The sequence below is a fragment of the Heterocephalus glaber genome, unplaced genomic scaffold, assembly GCF_053883595.1.
Source record: "Heterocephalus glaber isolate CG9 unplaced genomic scaffold, H.glaber_assembly_v1.0 deba00001442, whole genome shotgun sequence".
NCBI classification, from domain to species: domain Eukaryota; kingdom Metazoa; phylum Chordata; class Mammalia; order Rodentia; family Bathyergidae; genus Heterocephalus; species Heterocephalus glaber.
In genome coordinates, this window is record NW_028258296.1 from 25,951,711 (window position 1) to 25,969,776 (window position 18,066).

General features: G+C 33.3%; 1 protein-coding gene across 36 annotated transcripts in view; it reads right to left on the bottom strand.

Annotated features, from left to right (window-relative positions):
• Positions 1 to 7,716: 7,716 nt before the first annotated feature.
• The window catches only part of Znf644 (zinc finger protein 644), a 111,365-nt gene continuing 101,015 nt past the window's right edge, over positions 7,717 to 18,066 (bottom strand). For all 36 annotated transcript variants that reach the window (XM_087213089.1, XM_013070894.3, XM_013070892.3 and 33 more), the window contains 2 exons: positions 10,383 to 10,485; positions 7,717 to 9,430 (listed from right to left, as the gene is read on the bottom strand). In XM_087213089.1, the coding sequence (XP_087069215.1) occupies positions 9,238 to 9,430; positions 10,383 to 10,485 (296 nt within the window). In that variant the 3' untranslated portion in view covers positions 7,717 to 9,237. The remainder of the gene's footprint in view (positions 9,431 to 10,382; positions 10,486 to 18,066) is intronic.

Consider the following 18,066-nt stretch of genomic DNA (forward strand, 5'->3'; position numbering starts at 1 on the left):
TTTTAAAGGAATTAAGTTAAAAAACATTACAATATGAAAGCTCAGCATGGTGAAAGGCTGTAAGACTGATTTATAGACAGTCAATTTTTCGTTCAGCAACACTGAATTTCAAGAATTTGGAGAAAAATCTATTTACAATAGTAACAGAAACTAAAATATACAGACATAAATTTTAAAAGAAATATGCAATTCCCTACAAAGAAATCTGTAAGATTTTCTGAGGCATATAAAAGATGAAAAGGAAGCTGGTTGTGGTAGTGTACACCTTATAATTCTGGGAGGCTCAGACAGGAGGATTACAAGTTTGAGCCCAGGTTGGGCAATTTAGTGACTTAACAAGACCCTATTTCAAACAAAACAAAAAACAAAACCCTCAAACAAACAAACAAACACCACCATGTTTCTGAAAGACCTATTATTCTTCCATTTTCCACCAAATACAGTGTAGTTCTGAACAAAATCTTGGATATTCTAAAGGAATTTGCCAAACTAATTCCAAAATACATGTGGAAGAGAAAAATATGTACAAATTGCCAGGCGTGGTGGTACATGCCTACAATCCCAGGACTCAGGAGCCTGAGGAAGGAGGATTGCTGCCAAGGCCAGTCTGAAACTTACCTAATGAGACCCTGTTTCCAAAAGACAAAAAGTTAAAGAAATGTATACAAATATCCAAAATTTATTTTTAAGAAGACAAAGAGGAAATGAATTTTTAACCCCATTTAAATTTGTAGTTCAAACACAACACTGAGTAAACATTTTACTTTATGCATATTATGTATCAGAACTCTTCTAGGAAAATATTAAGTCAACAAAACATAAAAAATTCCCACACTCAGAAAGTTTATACAAGGATTTCTTAAAATGTTAGATTAATAAAAACAAAAAACTACATATATCTATTTAAAAACTAACAAGATAATGAAGAATTACTGGTTCAAAAATCTAAATAGCTCTGAAACTAAGTTACATTTCTGATGGTCTCGTAGAATAAAACTATATTCACTATCATAAAAAGTGAACCAAATATAAAACGGCCTTCTCATGATCTAGCTCTTATAGTCTAACTTTGGATTATCTGACTAGGCCAGGGGAACTGAAAGGTTTTCTAAACTGTTAGAAAGAAAATTCTGTGGGGCAAGATACTATCACAGGCCTCAAAATACTAAAAATAGTTTTCAAATATAATGTTCAGTATATAGTCAAACATTTAGGCACATAAGCTACCATGTACAAAAAACAGAAAAAGCAACTATCAACAGAATCTGACCCACAGTTATTTTAGATTCCAGAATTATCAGATTCAGACTACAATGTGGCTCATGAGAAGAGAAGAGGTCAAGTCTAGCCAGGTGACTACAAACAATAAAAAGCAGTATCTGAAAAAGAATCAACAGAAATTCTACAACTGAATATTATAAAATTAAGATGGCAGTGGTGGCTTTAATAACTGCTGAGGAAATTTACAAAAAAGTGGAAGGCACAGTAAGAGATCAAAGTAAAGCACTAAGATGGGCCAGGGGTTTAGCTCAGTGGTTCCACCGCCTGCCTCACAAGCGCTAGATCTCAAGTTCAATTCCCAGTACCAAAAAAACAAACAAAAAACAAAGTAAAACACAAAGAGATATAGAAAACAGAAAAGGCAAAAGAAGCCTAGAGAACATATTTAATATCTAAGCTTTTGAATCCCCAAAGAATGAGAGAAAATGGGGCAGAAAAATTAGCTGAGAAATAATGACTAGAACATTTCCAAAAACCAAGAGATCCAAATTTGACAATAAAAATTCCCACATAGTTGTACTATCATAAACTAGAGATTTAGAAATAAGTATATTAAGAGCATCCAGGAAATTTAGGCAGCTTATTTTAGTATATGTGCTGCCGAAGCGCGCATAGGCAGCTTATTTTAAAATAGGCAACAAGTGAACTTGTAAGAACAAGGCAAAAAATGGTGGAATACCAGTTTGAATGTATGTGAGTGAGAAGACGGAATAGCTGCCAGTTCAGAATTCTTTATCCAGTGAAAATATTTTTTAAGAATTAAGTGAATAAAGGCCTCATCACAGAAACAAAAGTCCAGAACATATGCCACAAAACAACCTTAAGAAATTTAAAGGATGAATTTGATTACACTAAAATTAAGAACTATTCATCAAAATTAACTAAAAAGCAAATGAAAAATGGAACAATAGAGCAGAAGATATTGGCAACACATCAAACCTAAAGGTTAGTGGAACTGCTAAGAGTTAATAGGAAAATTAACAAGACAACCCAGTGTTTCTAAGTGTCTTAAAATGGGCAATTTTGTAAAGGCATTTACAAAATGGAATTCTCAAGAGGAATTCCAAGTTAATAAACATAAGGATGAAACCTTATAGTAATCGGGAAAATATAAATTAAATTCATAATGAACTAGGAGAAATTTTAAAATCTGACTATACTAATAAGGATCTAGAGGAACAAGAGTTCTTCAATTCTTGTGGCAGTGTAAACATGTACAATTATTTTGTAAAACAGTTTATCCTCATCTCAGAAGCATATACTCTACAATCAAAAAAATCCTACTCCTTGGCATGTACCCTAGAGAAAACTGCAATGTTTATCATTAAACAGACAAGAATCTAGCTTCACAGCTCTAAAAGCCATAGCTGAAAACTGAAATGTTTATCAACAATAAAAATGGATAACAAAATGGTGGTATATCTATATAATGGAATAACATGCAACAATGAAAATGAATAAACAGAAAATAGAGATGAACTTCAACGATAACATTAAGCAAAAGCTAGCTGCAAATCTTGTGATGTGGTATAATTCCATTTCTATAAAATACAAAAACAAACAAAAGTAAACTATATCCATTCATAGGATATAGTTAAGAAAAGCAAAAAAGCAAATAAATTATTAGAAAAGCCAGAAGGCTCTGAGTATATCTCTGTGGCCGAGCACTTGCTTAATGCATGCAAGGCGATATATAAGTTTCATTCCCAGCAATGCCAAAAGGGGTTGGGGGCAAGTAACAGGAAGGGAGAGACCTTTAGTTATTTGGGGGATACTGGTAATATTCTACATCTTATCCTTGTAGTGATTAATGTATTTCTTTAAATAACACATTTATGTACTTTATCTCACTTAAGCAAAACAAATTTAGCAAATAGCGGTTTGTACCTACTTTAAAGTTTTGAAATAGGAAGAAAATGTTCAAATGGAAAGGAGGACTACAGAGGAAAGAGCAGGAAAGGAAGGAAGGAAAAAGGAAAAAAGAATAGAAGGGAAAATGGAAAGAAGAATCAAGAAATATCATGTACAGGTACAAATTCTGTATGATGACTGTTATCATTATATATATATCTAAAATGTACCAATAAAATTAATTTAAAAAATAAAAAAAGAAATTATGTATATTAAAAAAAAAAAGTTTTGAGTATGTCTAACATTTATAACATCTAACAAATCTACCTGGCCTGTTAGATTAAACATTTCAGCCTTCTGAGTTGTGATTTTAAGGTAGATATTTTACTAAGTTATGTGAGGCATTGAAATATTCAAGAACCATATTCATGATTCTACATATTTAAGAATTTATTATATTTGTAAAAGATAGTTACAAATTTGAAGTTTTAAATCAGAGAGCTGAGGCTCTTGAAAGAGGAACTGAATGTACTGAGCTGATAAATGTAGTTTATTAGTAAAATATTGTTTTAAATGAAAATACTACCTGAAAGCTATTTAAAAGTGTTTGCTGAAATTTGCTAAATTCATCAATAGAAAAAATAAAATTACAAAGTTTGGCCTTAAAAAGCTAAGAAAGAATGAACTCTTTAGACACTATAGTTAAGAAATCATATAAATTTCAGAGCAAATTTCATTTGTTTTTGAGATTGGGTCTCACTATGTTGCTCAGGCTGGCTTTGAACTCCTGGGCTCAAGAAATCTTCCTGCTTGAGCCTCCTAAGTAGCTAAGACTACGGGTATGCATCATTCCTCACTCTCTGCTGGCTGCAAACTTCTAAATAATCTTTTTCTACCAACTTGTTCAGAAGATATAAAACAATTCACATTTAACAAAATCTGCCAGAACTTTTGAAAGTTAATAATCAGAATTTTTCTAGAGTTATACTAAAAAATCACTTGAAAGGTTATGTGGCAATACATTACTTTCAAATATTCTTTACTTTTTTGGAATTAGGGCCCACAGACCAATTTGAGTATAAATGCTATGGAATTCTCAGAAAAATGTACATAATTATACACATAAAATTTTTGGAAGCCACACAACAGTCAAAAATCTCTTGAAAATGCTCATACTCTTATTGTTCTAGAGGCCAATTATGAAAGTAGAGGTTATTATCTACTGAAAACATAATCATATTGTAATTTAGTATTTTAAACCAGACAGCTAATACTTTTTTTGGAGCCAGGGTCTCACTAGAGAGTTCAGGGTATCCTTGAACTCACTATGTAGCCCAGGCTGGCCTCAAAGTTGCGGCGATTCTCCTGTCTGAGTCTCCCAAGTGCTGGGATTACAGGCTTGTGCCACCATGCCCAGCAGAAAGCTAATACCTTTAAGATCAAAAGTTCCTGTTTTGTTTCATATGTCACTTAGAAATGAAAAGATACAACTTTTTATTAAATAAGCAAAGTTTTGTTTGTTGAGAAAATATATGGACAAGTGTAAGGGTAAGTCATTCTCATACATTGCAAATACAAATATATTATTACTAAGCTTTCTCAATAACAGTTTGGAAATAAATATATAAAGCCTCAACTGTGAGCAAAATCTAACTCTTTAACCTACCAATTCTAGTACTAGAAATTTACCCTAAGGAAATAATTTTGGATGGACACAATTTCTAACAAGAATGCTCATTGTGGGCCAGGGATTTAGGTCAGTGGTTTCACCACCTGCCTAGCAAGACCCAAGTTCGATCCCTGGTACCAAAAAAAAAAAAAAAAAAAAAAAAGAATGTTCATCAAATGCCAAAATTCAGGAGATAAAAAGTATATTTAACCGTAAAGAAATGATAAACATTTAAGGAAATATTGTAGGTATATGTAAACATTACACAAGGTACGTATGCATTGAAACATTACATGGTATCTCATATTAATAAGTATAATATGTACTTTTTAATGTAACAGCAAAAGTAAATTTAATTTTTTAAAAAGCATATCTAAGAATATTTAGTGGCATGAAAATGCTCATGAATCTATTGCTAAGAGTGTAAATTTCTATGTAGCACAATTTCTTGGGGTTTTTTAAAATGTAAAAGCACCTATAAACAGAAAGCAAAAATAGTGGGCATATGACAAATTTTTATATATTTTTTTGTCTAAAATTTTAATAACAAAAAATTAAGTAATTTATTAAATTATATACACTTCATCTTGTCTTTTGGCCTAATCTAAAACCAATGAGGCATCAATTCTATAAGCTTTGATATTACTAATGTTTGTCTAAGCAATGAAAGGTACTCAATAATTTGTGATAATCAAGAAAAACTAGGGCCAGGGATTTTACCTCAGTGGTTTTGGCACCTGCTGCGCAAGCACAAGGATCCGAGTTCGATCCCCGGACCAAAAAAAAAAAGGTGGTACCTCTGGCTAAAGGACCAAAATATTTAGGCAGGCAGGAGTTGCTGATGGAAGATCTAGAACTGAACTTGGCTGGCCTTCAAAATAGGAAAATAAAGTCCCATTGTTCTAAGAGTTAATTATCTTTTGCAGCAGGGATGATTCTAGTTCACGATTTGGAATTTTATTAATGCTCATTGGCTTCTGTCCATCCAAGTATCAAAATAAATTATGTAGCATTCAAAGGTTAGTCTATACAAGACTGCATTCAAATTTAAAACTGACCTGGGACAATAGGATTATAATATATTATAGTGAACACTATCTCATAACTATATTGAAACAAAAAGAGAAAGAAATGTACAAAACCTTTAAAAGTAGCTGTCTTTAGGGCAAGGTATTTAGCTTAGTGGCGCTGCACCTGCTTCGCAAGCGCAAGGTCCTGAGTTCAATCCCCAGTACCAAAAAAAACAGTAGCTATCTTTGTTTTTTTTGGTACTGGAGATCGAACTTGGGTCCTTGCTCTTGCACAGCAGGTGGCGAAACCACTGAGCTAAATCCTCAGCCCAAAGTAGCTATCTTTAAGTGATAATACCACTGGTGACTTCCACTTTTCATGTATGTGTGTGTGTGTGTGTGTGCATGCCCGTGCGCATGCCTGTGTGTGTGTGTGTATAGTGCTGGGGATCAAATCCAGAGCCTAATACATGCTAGACAAGCACTCTACTACTCTACACCCCCAGCCTACATTTCTAAAATAAGCATGTGTGACATTTCATTAGGGAGAAAAAATCCAAACTTACCCTTTGGACTAATAGAAAGTTACATGTGTGTTCTTAAGAAAAGTTTGTTTAATAAATTTAGTAAGCCATCATTTATATCATAAAAAATAAGTAATATCTAAAACAGATATGAGCTATGTCATCATTCTAATATATTCTAAAGAAGCACAGTAGGAAAAACTACTTGTGGAGAAGTTTTTTTTGTCTCATTGCTATTAAAATACATCAACACTGTTGACTAGATTTTTAAAAAGCCAGTTAAAGAAACTTGCATATTTCAATCGACAATAAGCATATTTCAATCGACAATGAAAGAATTGAGAAAATTTATTAATTTTGATTAATAAAGCAGCCCATATTCTGACAAAAAACCTATCATGAACTTGAGATAATATTTTATAATTTTCTTCTAGTGGCAACCAATAGAAAATACAATACTAACTTTCTAGTTGGCAAATAAAGGATGAATTTTGCTTCCTAAAGAATTATGAAAATTTACTTTTCATGAATTTTCTAGTTTGTTAATTCTGATTTTAAATGTTCTACTTTGATGACTGATTTACATTTAAGAAGGTAAATAATTGTTTTAAATATAGCTGGATATATGAAAAAATTTAATGTAGGTTCAATTCTGAAACGTGATCAAACTAACTTTTCTCGTATTTATATATGATGATAGTTGCTTTGATAAGACAAATCTTATCTTAACAATTAAAGCTGAAAAGGGCTCTAGATAGTACTAGTCTTCCCATCAGGAATTTTGTTATAATTTTTTTAATGCCTAAATTCTACTTGCTATGTAGTATGTCTTCCAATTAAAAACAACTGAGCAGGGCAACATGGTATGTACCTTAATCAGAGGTAGCTGGAGGCTGAGCCAGGAGGATTTTGAGTTGGAGGCCAGCCTGGACAATTTAGCAAAAAAAAATCTGATCAGGCCTTTTGAAAAACTGAAAAAAATAACTTAAGTACTTTTCCCTTATCTAATACTAGGGATCAAGAGACCCTAGCTTGGGAATGATTCATCTAATCCAACCTTCTAATTTCACATAGAAAGTGGTCCAGGGGACCAGGGATTTAGCTCAGTGGTACCGTGCCTGCCTTGCAAGCACAAGGTCCTGAGTTTGATCCCTGACACTGGGAAAAAAAATAAAGACAATGGTCCTGGATTAAGAGTTAATCATGAATGGGAAAAATTATCTTTTCACATACATTATGTTGACCAATGTAGTGCTTCTAGAAAAACTATAACCTGTGAATAGTGACCTGGTAAATATAAACAAATTAAGTCAATGAAACACAACCTCAAATGGACTATTTCTACCAATGATAAAATAAGAAATGCTTCACATTATAGACATTATCATTTTCTTTAAGTCTTTTTTTATTTAGAGATTTTTCTGGTAAGGAGATATACCATAGGAAAACAATTTTCACTGGCAGTGAGGTATGTATATACTCTACCAAAATACTCCTTATTTTAACTGTTTTTAACTTTATTTACATATGAGGGAAAGTATCAATGCATTTTTGATTGATGCACTGGTTCAACTACAGTATTACCCAAACTAAATGAAATTAAATGAAATGGTGCTTGCATACAAAAACTTATCTGTAAAGGAAGCTAAATTCATATAAAAAGAACTGATTTGTTTTTTTTGAAAGAACTTAAAAGAATAATCACAATTTATCATGACCAAGACACCTGCACCATATTTTCCATTCCTCACAGCACATTTATTTCAGTAATTCCGTTATGTCGGTTCTTAGCATGAGCATAGTGTTACACAATTTTCGTACATATAATCACATCCAAAACAAGTTCTAAAATTTAAATTGTAAACATTCTCATCATATGTAGAAATATTTTAATTGGTGTATTAAGTTTTGCTAACTGATCAAATTTGGAAGATAATATAAATGAGAAAGCCTATTCTAAATTGTGTAGTATCTTTTATTAATTACATTTCTACAATGTTAAATAAAGTAAGAGGCAAACCTGTCCTGTAAGCATGTCAAATTTTAGGTAAAACATTAAAAAGAAACAAATCTGTTAACAAAAGGATGTCTTGCAATAAAGAACATTAGATTTTTAAAATCTATTATGATACAAAAATGTAAAGGGTAAATAGCATCTTTGTTGACAAAGTAGGAGGTAGCATGGATGCACCACTTTATTGTCTGAGAAATGCAATTGGAGTAAAGAATATTTCCTTACCACAAATAATTTCCAGGACTATGTACATATTTCTTTTAGAAATACTTGTTTAAACAAATCTCCCTCCACTTTTTAGTATAAAAAAAACCGTTCCATGTGATTTTAGAAAAACACTTACACATCTAGATAGAATATTACTCTGCCCTATTTGAGTGAACAGTCTCAAACTATGAAGTACATGATATTTAATGCCCTAAGTTGAGTAATTTAGTTAGCAATTCCTGGTATTATACAAAACACTAAATACATACAAACAAAATATATAATATTTTATTTTTCTATGCAAGTCTTATGGGGAATAAACAGAGCCTTGATTCTGGTAACACTGCAGAAAACATATTTGTCCAATAAGTCTGTCTATACATATCCATGTGCAACAGTTTATAAATGGCTGTCTACATGTAAGATCTTTTAATAAGTGAATAGTTAACTAACAAAACTTAGTAAACCTTAAAAACACATCTTCCATCCTATATAAAATATATAGACTACTTACTGTTTTAAGTATTCAATTTGCTCTGATGTCAGTGTAATTCACTTTTCCCCATTTTCCTGCTTTAGTATTTATAAACGGATAATTTAATGTGGCTTACAAAAAAAAAAAGACAAAGAATTTCAAATTTACATCTGATTCAAATTTGCTATTTAAAAGTTTTCCTGGTTCTATGAAGCTGCTTCTGCCATTAGTAGAGAAAATGAAGTTTCTGTAATGGAGGCAGGCTTTTTAAGTAGTGACGTGACTTCCACCATGCCAGCTCCAGTCCGTGGAAGATTAGCGTTTACAATGTGTCGTTGTAAGTGCTTAATCCAGTCTTCCTGAACAGACAGTGGTCCTCGAAAGACTAGGCCACAAAACCTACAGAAGAAGGTTGATTACAGTTTTCTTAACACAACCAATCACCTTTATTTAAAACCAATCCACATAAAATTCATAAACATAAGCAATAAACATTACTATATATTGTATTATATATAGTACTGGTCTGGCAGTTTCTAAATAAAGTTGAAATGATTTAATACCAGATTAAGACTTTCAATTTCTATGTTTATTAATAGATATAACAAATTGTAGTAATTTTTGCGGAGGTAGAAACAATAGTTAGGTTAAAATTAACCAAACTATCTCAATATCTCCACATCTTATTCATTTACAACTATTACTCCAAAAATTTTCATTTTAGGGCCAGGAATTTAGCTCAGCGGTCCCGCCACCTGCATTGCAAATGCAAGGTCCTGAGTTCAATCTCTCATACCAAAAAAACCCCCCCAAAACAAAAATTTCATTCTAAAGGCCCTTCCTCAATTGAGAATTCTTACACTAAGGTATTTATGCATATTCCTGTGTGAATGTTTGCAAAGAGTTGTGTGTATGAGAGGAAATATGTTCCCTAATAACCAGTAACTTAAGACAGTAAAAAAATTAAATGAAACCAAATTAAATCAAACTAAATTAAAACCTAACAACTAAAGGGGCTGGGGGTGTAGCTCAGTGGCACCGTGCCTGTCTAACAAGCCCAAGGTCCTGAGTTCAATCCCTGGTAGAACACACACACAAAAAAGCCCACTTTTATAAATCATAGAATAATGCAGTCTCTTGGCTAGTAGATAAAACTTGAATCATTAGGAGTTGAAGTAAACTATACTATATTTTGAGCTAAATAAGATTTTAAGCCTGTCTCCAAAACTTCATGTGTAAGTTGATTTTGAGAATGCACTCTGCCACATATTAAAAATCTTCAATAAATTGGATAATATGTCTCAAAGCAAACTCTGAAGAAACCGACCAGTTGGGCAAAATAGGCATATACCTGCATCGAAGAATGTAAACCTCGTCAGCACCGTGAGGTAATGTTAACATTTTCTTCTTGCTTCCAGATCTTGACCTTGACTTCTTTTGCTTACAATCTAAGGCTAAAAAGGGGAAGAGAAAATTTTAACATTCTTTATGTATTTTAAAACATACAAAAATATATAGAGGCGAGAAAACATACAAAAATATATAGAGGTGAGACCGTCGACATCAATTTAGTAATTACTTTTCATTAATTTTCCTATTCCTTGAGTCATGCAAAAACTTGTACCCGATTCTTTAGTAGCAGTAGTGTTATATGTGTAAAATTGTCCTGTACTGTTTTTTTCAAAGAATGCTTTACCATACTAAATTAGAACTGAGAAAATCTAAATAAACTGGAAACTCAATTGGTCAATAATTACAATAAGGGTAATCTTTACTCTTTTGATCATACATAATTTTAACATCTGATTAATCTTCCTTATTTCCAGGGAAATTATAACCTTCTATTTAAGGTCATTAAATTAAATTTGCATTTGATTATTACACCATTAACTTGTTTCACATGCTTTGAAAACTCCACAAGGGAGTATCAATAATGTAATAAAGATCTCAATGAAAAATCAATTTTCATAGCAATTCAAAGGCAAAAAAGCTCATATGTACAATCATGCAAACATGTGTTTATTAGAGTATAAATCCATTATCTCATGTATGTTTATAACTGGAGCTGATGTTTAATGCTATTTCTATATTTTTTCATTTTCTATTTTCTCCAACAGTATATTTTTATTTTGTTTTTGTTTGCTTGTTTGTTTTATTTTTTTGAGATAGCGTTTTGCTATGTAGTTCAGGCTGGCCTTGAACTCTATTGTATCGCCCAGGGTGGCCTCAAACTCGCCACTGCAATCCTCCTGGTTCAGCTCCCAGAGTGCTGGGATTACAGGCATGCACCACTATGCCCAGCAACAGTTTATTTTTAAAATATGATTAAAAAGAGGGAAAAGAAGATTTTAAAATACTAAGATAGACCAAAGTTTTAGTGCTGCTCTTGAAATTTTCCATCATTTGAATTTTGTCTTTTCAAAAAAATTGACTTAATAAAGGAAAATATTTTTATAGGTCGAAGCAGAAAGGACATGACATTTCATTTCTTTGAATACAGCTACACCATTCCCTTAGACAAAGAGAAGATAGTAATCTAGGGTTCTGCTTATCAATTAGCAGGAAGAGAAGGTAAGAGTTTATCTCTAGGGATCCAAAGGGGAGGAATACAAAAGCAACAGAAGTCATTCAAATGACTTTCCTTCTTTTAATTCTGCCACATGAAATCCCCTGAAAAAATTCTAAGTAAGAAAGAACAGGAATTGACTATTCAATGATTCTGTGAAATGAGTTGTTTCAAGTCCAAACTCCAAAAGAACAGATGCTACCATTACAAACTAGCAAACAAGGTTCCTTACAGTATTCAAGTGGCAATGCTAATAGAAATGCCACCCAGAAAATTAAAAACCATAAGAAGGCTAAAAATCTCATTCAAGCCACTGGTATCAGCTGTCACCTGCCTGTTTAAAAGTAAAAGGTAGGATCTTTTTCTGCGTATCCTTAGAACAAGAGTCTAATAAAGAATCCTGGAAGTCAAGTAATAAAGAATGGCTAATTCAAACCTAAACAACCAAAATCTGGAATTAAAAAAAATTTTACATGTGTTTTCACTAGTTATCTAAGTCAAGAGCCTGGTACACAACAAGAACTCTACAAATTATTCTGGAGTACAAATAAAGCAAAAAACCCAGTTATTTAACCACTGACATTCAGCCAGTGCATAAATAGAAATCCCACTAATACAGGTAACTTGTAATATTACAGGTAATACAGGTAACATTCTTATCCATTCCCTCTGCACCATTTGTTTAAGTATGTCGCTACAGCCACACATTTGTCATTATCTTAGATATAAATCATAGACTAGTCTAGCTTACACACAGAAGCTTGGTTTTTATGCTCGCTTTGGCAGCACATATACTAAAGCTTGGTTCTTCACAACTAGTATGAATAAAGTACCTTGTTTTTTTCCCTTGTTGCTACAGTAAGCAATTTAAATTTAAATGGATTTTAAGTGATCCACACATTGAAAACAGAATTCAGGAAACTCAAAGGGTGAGTGCTGTTAGATGTCAGCTACTTTTCTACCTATAAGGTAAACCATACACAATCCCTGCTTCCATAATGTGGAACAGACCAAGCATTTGCTTCATCAGGAGATTACAGGTAGAATCTTACTTTGATGAGCTTGCTGGCTGTCAAAATTGCCACACTGCATTCAAATTCCTTTTAAAATACAAATAAATTACTACAGGATACAAATAGAATACATTATGACAACCTTTAAAAGGAGGGTTCACAGAATGCTAATGTTAGGGGTATAAAGCAAATTAAGGGAGAAGGGCAGGGGATGTTGAAAAGTATACAAAAGAATGTTTTAACATTTATTAAACATATATATTACTTTTAAATGCTGTGATACTACTTTAAAAATGAAACGACATGTTTACTCAAATGAAAAAAATATTTTAACTTATTTAATAGGGAGGAAAATAGTATTGTTTGAATTTCTGATGCTGTGCAGACTAGAAATTTAGGCTGTTTTATGATCAAATATAAATTTTAAATGTGAGTGTAATGGTTTTTATAGTAATTAACATCTGAATGTATTATGAAGTTGGAAAGCAGGACAACTCTGCCAGCACGTGACAACAGTTTCTGGTAGCTAGGGCTCCAGGCAGGGTTAAAGAACCTTGATTCTTTAGATTCTTTAGATTCTTTAACCATAAGGTTAAGATATAAAAAACCTGAGACCCTTGGTAATTAAACCTAGATGTCTCAATGTTGTTTTAATATCTTCATTATTACTTTAAAATTGCTTAGTCTCTGATATATCTTTTTTTTCTAACAGGTGAAACATGAATCCATTTAACAGGAAAAGTTTCTTTTCTAATACTAATATCTGTAATACTGCTATAACAGTTAGAAAAATCTGTACAAAAGTATATTTAACATATTATTTGATTTTTTTTTTTTTTGGTACCAGGGATTGAACTCGGGACCTACCTTGGGTTTGAGAGGCAGGTGGCGGAACCACTGAGCTAAATCCCTGGCCCTGTATTTGATTTTTTTAAACATACTATTAACATGTACACAAAGGAGACATCTATATGTATCTTCTACATAAAAGATGATTAACACAAAATTATCTATTAAATGAAAAAGATGATGTACAAACATATCCATTACACAAACATTCTTATTTAATGGACTTTGAAACAGTTATACTACTCTAGACTATGCCAAGAGTTCCTATGACATTAAATGTAGAATATATCACTGTATATTCAATTTTAGTAAAATGGATCTCATTAATATTTGTGATAAATAGCCAAAGGTATAAAGAAGTTGTTTCTATGAATAATCTGCCAAATAGACAACTGTTACACAAAGCCATTCTGGGTTTTATTTGTATTTACTAGTGCTGAACAACAACAACAAAAAACCCTTCACATCTGTTTTGATTTCCAAAGTGTTTTAAATATGCAAAACTACTCGAGTTTTACAACGACTCTCCTTGACTATAACTGCTTTTGTGGAATGGAAGAAATCCAGTCAACTCAAACCTTCCTGACTGAGCCTCAAAACTTCCTCCTTTCAAACCTTCTGCCTATTTAGGGTGGCAGAAACTGTTCAAGTGATCCACTTCAACCAGAAGACTAAGAAAATCTGTGAAGTTATCTGATTTTTTTTTAAAGATTTAAACTGCTACCAGGAATACTTTACGTTTGAGGAGAATGAATTGAGCTGTGAGTACAAAAAAATACTTTTCAGTAAAACAGCTGTTTTGGTTAAACAGAATCAAGAAAGTTAAATACAACAGACTGTAAATTCTAAGAAAGAATACCATACTGCTATGCCATGAAATATAACATGTCCAAAGCATTCAACCAGATCAGTGAACAGCTTATTAACAGATAACACAAATTCAAGTCTGTTTTGTGAACCACTGTTTAGTTTTAAATATATAAGTATAAAAACAGGTTACTTGTGGCTTTAACATTATTAAATGATATTTTTTGCCCTTTCATTTTCTGCCCATTATTGTCTTTTCTCTTCACACTAGAAATAACCACAGAGAATAAGGACTTATTTCATCAAAACACCTGAAGATTCTATGATAAAGCACACCATAACTAAACATCCGTCACCAAAATATTTTTATTTGTAATCATCCTCCCTTGCCAAATTATTTAAAAGTCCCATTTCATCTGTTTCTTCCTTGATTGTTGACATTTCTAATGTACATTATCTGCTACTGTAACAATACCACAGATGAGGTAAATTAGAAATAACAGAGGTATATTTGGTTCACAGTCTGGAGGACAGGAGGTCCAAGAGCACGGCACCAGCATCTGATAAAGGGCTTCTTGCTGAGTCATAACATGGAAGAAGGGCAAGCAAGCGCAGGAAAAACAGAGAGGAAATTGGGCAAACAATCTTTTTATCAGGAATCTACTCCTGTGATACCTAATCCACTCCCACAATAACAGCATTAATCTATTCATGACAGCAGAACCCTAATGGCCTAATCACTTCTTAAAAGCCCCCCTACCTCTTAATACTATTGCAATAGCAATAAAACTTCAACATGAATTTTGGAAGGGACATTTAAATCATAGCATTTTGTCCCCTATCTCCCTAAAACGTAAGTTCTTCTCACATACAAAATGCCTCCATTCCATCCTAATGGCCCCCAAAAGTCTTTAAAAAGTTCCAGCACCAACTCAAGAGTCCAAAGTCCAGTTTCATCTCAATCAGATATGGGTGAGATTCAAAGCATGATTCATCGTGAGGTAGATTCCCTCCATTAGTAATGTGTGACGTCAAAACAAGTTATCAACTTCCAAAATAAATGGTGGAACAGGCATAGGACAGACAGTCTTATTCCACAAGGGATAAAAACGCCAACAGGGAAGACAACATTAAATCTTAAAGCTCCAGAATAATCTTTCTCCATATACATCCTCCTGGATACACTGAGAAGGTTAGGCCCTCAAAGCTTTACAGCTCCACTCTACTTAGCCCAGGCTTCAACTCTCCTGGTTGAGGTGATGGGCCCATGGCTCTCCCAGACTGGCACTGCATGCTGGTAGCTCTACTATTCTGGGCACTAGAAGGTTCCCTGACTCCTATAGCTCTAACTGGGCACTGCCTCAATAGAGGGCTCTCTGGTCAGCCTCTGCAGTAAGTGTCTGCTTGGGCACACAGGTTGTCTACAACATCCACTCCCTCCCATAATAACAGCCACCCTCAAGGAGCTCTATTGGTCTAATCACCTGTTAATACTGTTACAGAAGAAATACAATTTCAACATGAGTTTTGGAGTAGACATTCAGACCATAGCACTGGGTTACAGTGAAACTGAACATTAATCACCAAGTTATATACACAATAATTAAAATAAGAGTCATGTTATATCTCCATTACAGGGAAGAAAATTTCTATCTGGTTAGCCTATACAAATTGGGTAAGCAATAACAATTATGAATTCCTCAGAAAAACAGCAGTAAAAAAAATAACACAAATGGGCAAACCACAATCCATCCTATTACCATTCAAAAAGCTGGTGGCAAGGGTGGTAGTTACAGTGGTGGGGTGGGAAAAGGATGCACATGTCCCAAGGGACACACAAGTGTGAGATGAAAAACTGAACTCAATTCTGATTGTTACAACTAACCCTTCAAGTTTTATAAGTCCTAAGTATATAAAATATACAAATGGCATTTTTTTTCTCTCAGATCTAACTGAAAAGAACCAGGGTTTTTGGCTGTTTTATTGTAAAGAAATTATGTTGGCTAGTACAAAATAGAGATGAAGGTAAGGGGAACCCATTTGTTGAAAAGCAAAAGTTTTTTTTTCAATTTATACTTTTCTGTTGGCACAAAGTATCCAAGAAACCAGCTTTCATGGATGTTTGGCCTATGCAGTTGCATAGGGTTCCACACTTGGTTGAATGCTTTGCTGTTGCAGTCTTGAAATTCTTAATAATTTTAAAAGAATAGTTAGGTCCTATGTCCTGGTACTAAGTAACTGGTGCCCTAAATGAGAAAGGATGCATGCAGTTCAACCCCTTAAATACCTGACCCATTAAAAAAAAAAAAAAGGTAGCTATTTAGAAAAAAACTGTGAAATACGCATTCTCTACAAGACATGAAACCTGGAAAGAACTCCCCTGCTCCTACCAATATAAATTCTTTGCTCATAGCTATACCAATATAATCAAGACAATCATTCCTAAGATGAGTAGTTTAAGTAGTTTATTGTTATGAAAAGCAAAGTTTTTCTAGTCAGGAATTAAGTATAAAATATACAATTAGTAATTTTTAAAGTATTCTTCTCATCATTTCTCCCCGATATTGTCAATCTCAAAGTAGGTATTTTTTTAGTGCCCTAAGTATCTATCATCAATTTTAGAGTTTCCTTTCCCACTGACTAAAGAATGGTAATCCAGAATTACAAAGCAATCAGCGGCAAAGTTAACAGAGACTAAAATGTTTAAACATTTCACCTGGAACAGGATGATATGCACACTCTCTGGAGAGCCAATTTCTTTTGGTTTGAGGCTTGCGGCTTAACTAGTATTAGTCTAAAAGACACATGTAGCTGAGTTTGCCCTACAAAGATAGAGGTGATATTAGAGGTAGCAACAACCATAATCTTGGTTCAGAAAAGAGTCCATGCAGAAGAAAAAGCACGATTTGTAGAAGCATCTGCTATTTGATAGAATAATTAGTAACAGATTTTTTAAAACTTAAGAGCAGGGGATTTAGCTCAGTGGTGCTGCAGCTGCCTCACAAGCACAAGGTCCTGAGTTCGATCCCCAGCACCGCAAAAAAAAAAAAAACAACAAAAAACAAAAACAAAAAACTCAATTCATGTTAGTAATACCAAATGATGAGTTTCATTTTTGAAAACTCATACATGCATTTAATATCCTCATCATTTTCTAACCTGTCACCTTTTACCTTTTCCTCCCTTCTCATCCTCCTGAGCCCCTTCTCCAAAACTCTACCTCTTAGTTTCCTGTCATCTACTTATTTATGTATTTTATTTACTTGGCTTCTAATATAAAACATATTTAACTTTTTGAGTCTGGCTTATTTCACTAACATGATCTCTAGTTCATCCATTTTCATGCAAAAGATGACTTCACTCTTCTTTATGGCTAAGTAATATTCCATTAATATATTTTTTTCTCTATCCATTTATCTGCTGAAAGGCATCTGGACTGTTTCCACAGCTTAACTATTGTGAATTGTGCTCCCATAAACATGAGTATGCACGTATCACTATAGTATGCTGACTTTTAACTCTTGTGAGAATAAACCCAGAAGTTGTATAGTTGTATAAAATGGTATTTAGGGGTTTTTTTGTTTTGTTTTGGTACGGGGGATGGAACTCAGGACCTTGTGCTTGCAAAACAGGTGGCAGCACCACTGAGCTAAATCCCCGTCCCATATTTAGTTTTTTGAGGACTCTCCACACTTATTTCCACAGGTGTTGCACTAGTTTACTACAGTACAGTACAGCTGTACTATTCCCATGAACAGTATAGGGAGGGTCCCCCCTGCCCATTCCTTCATCCTCACCAG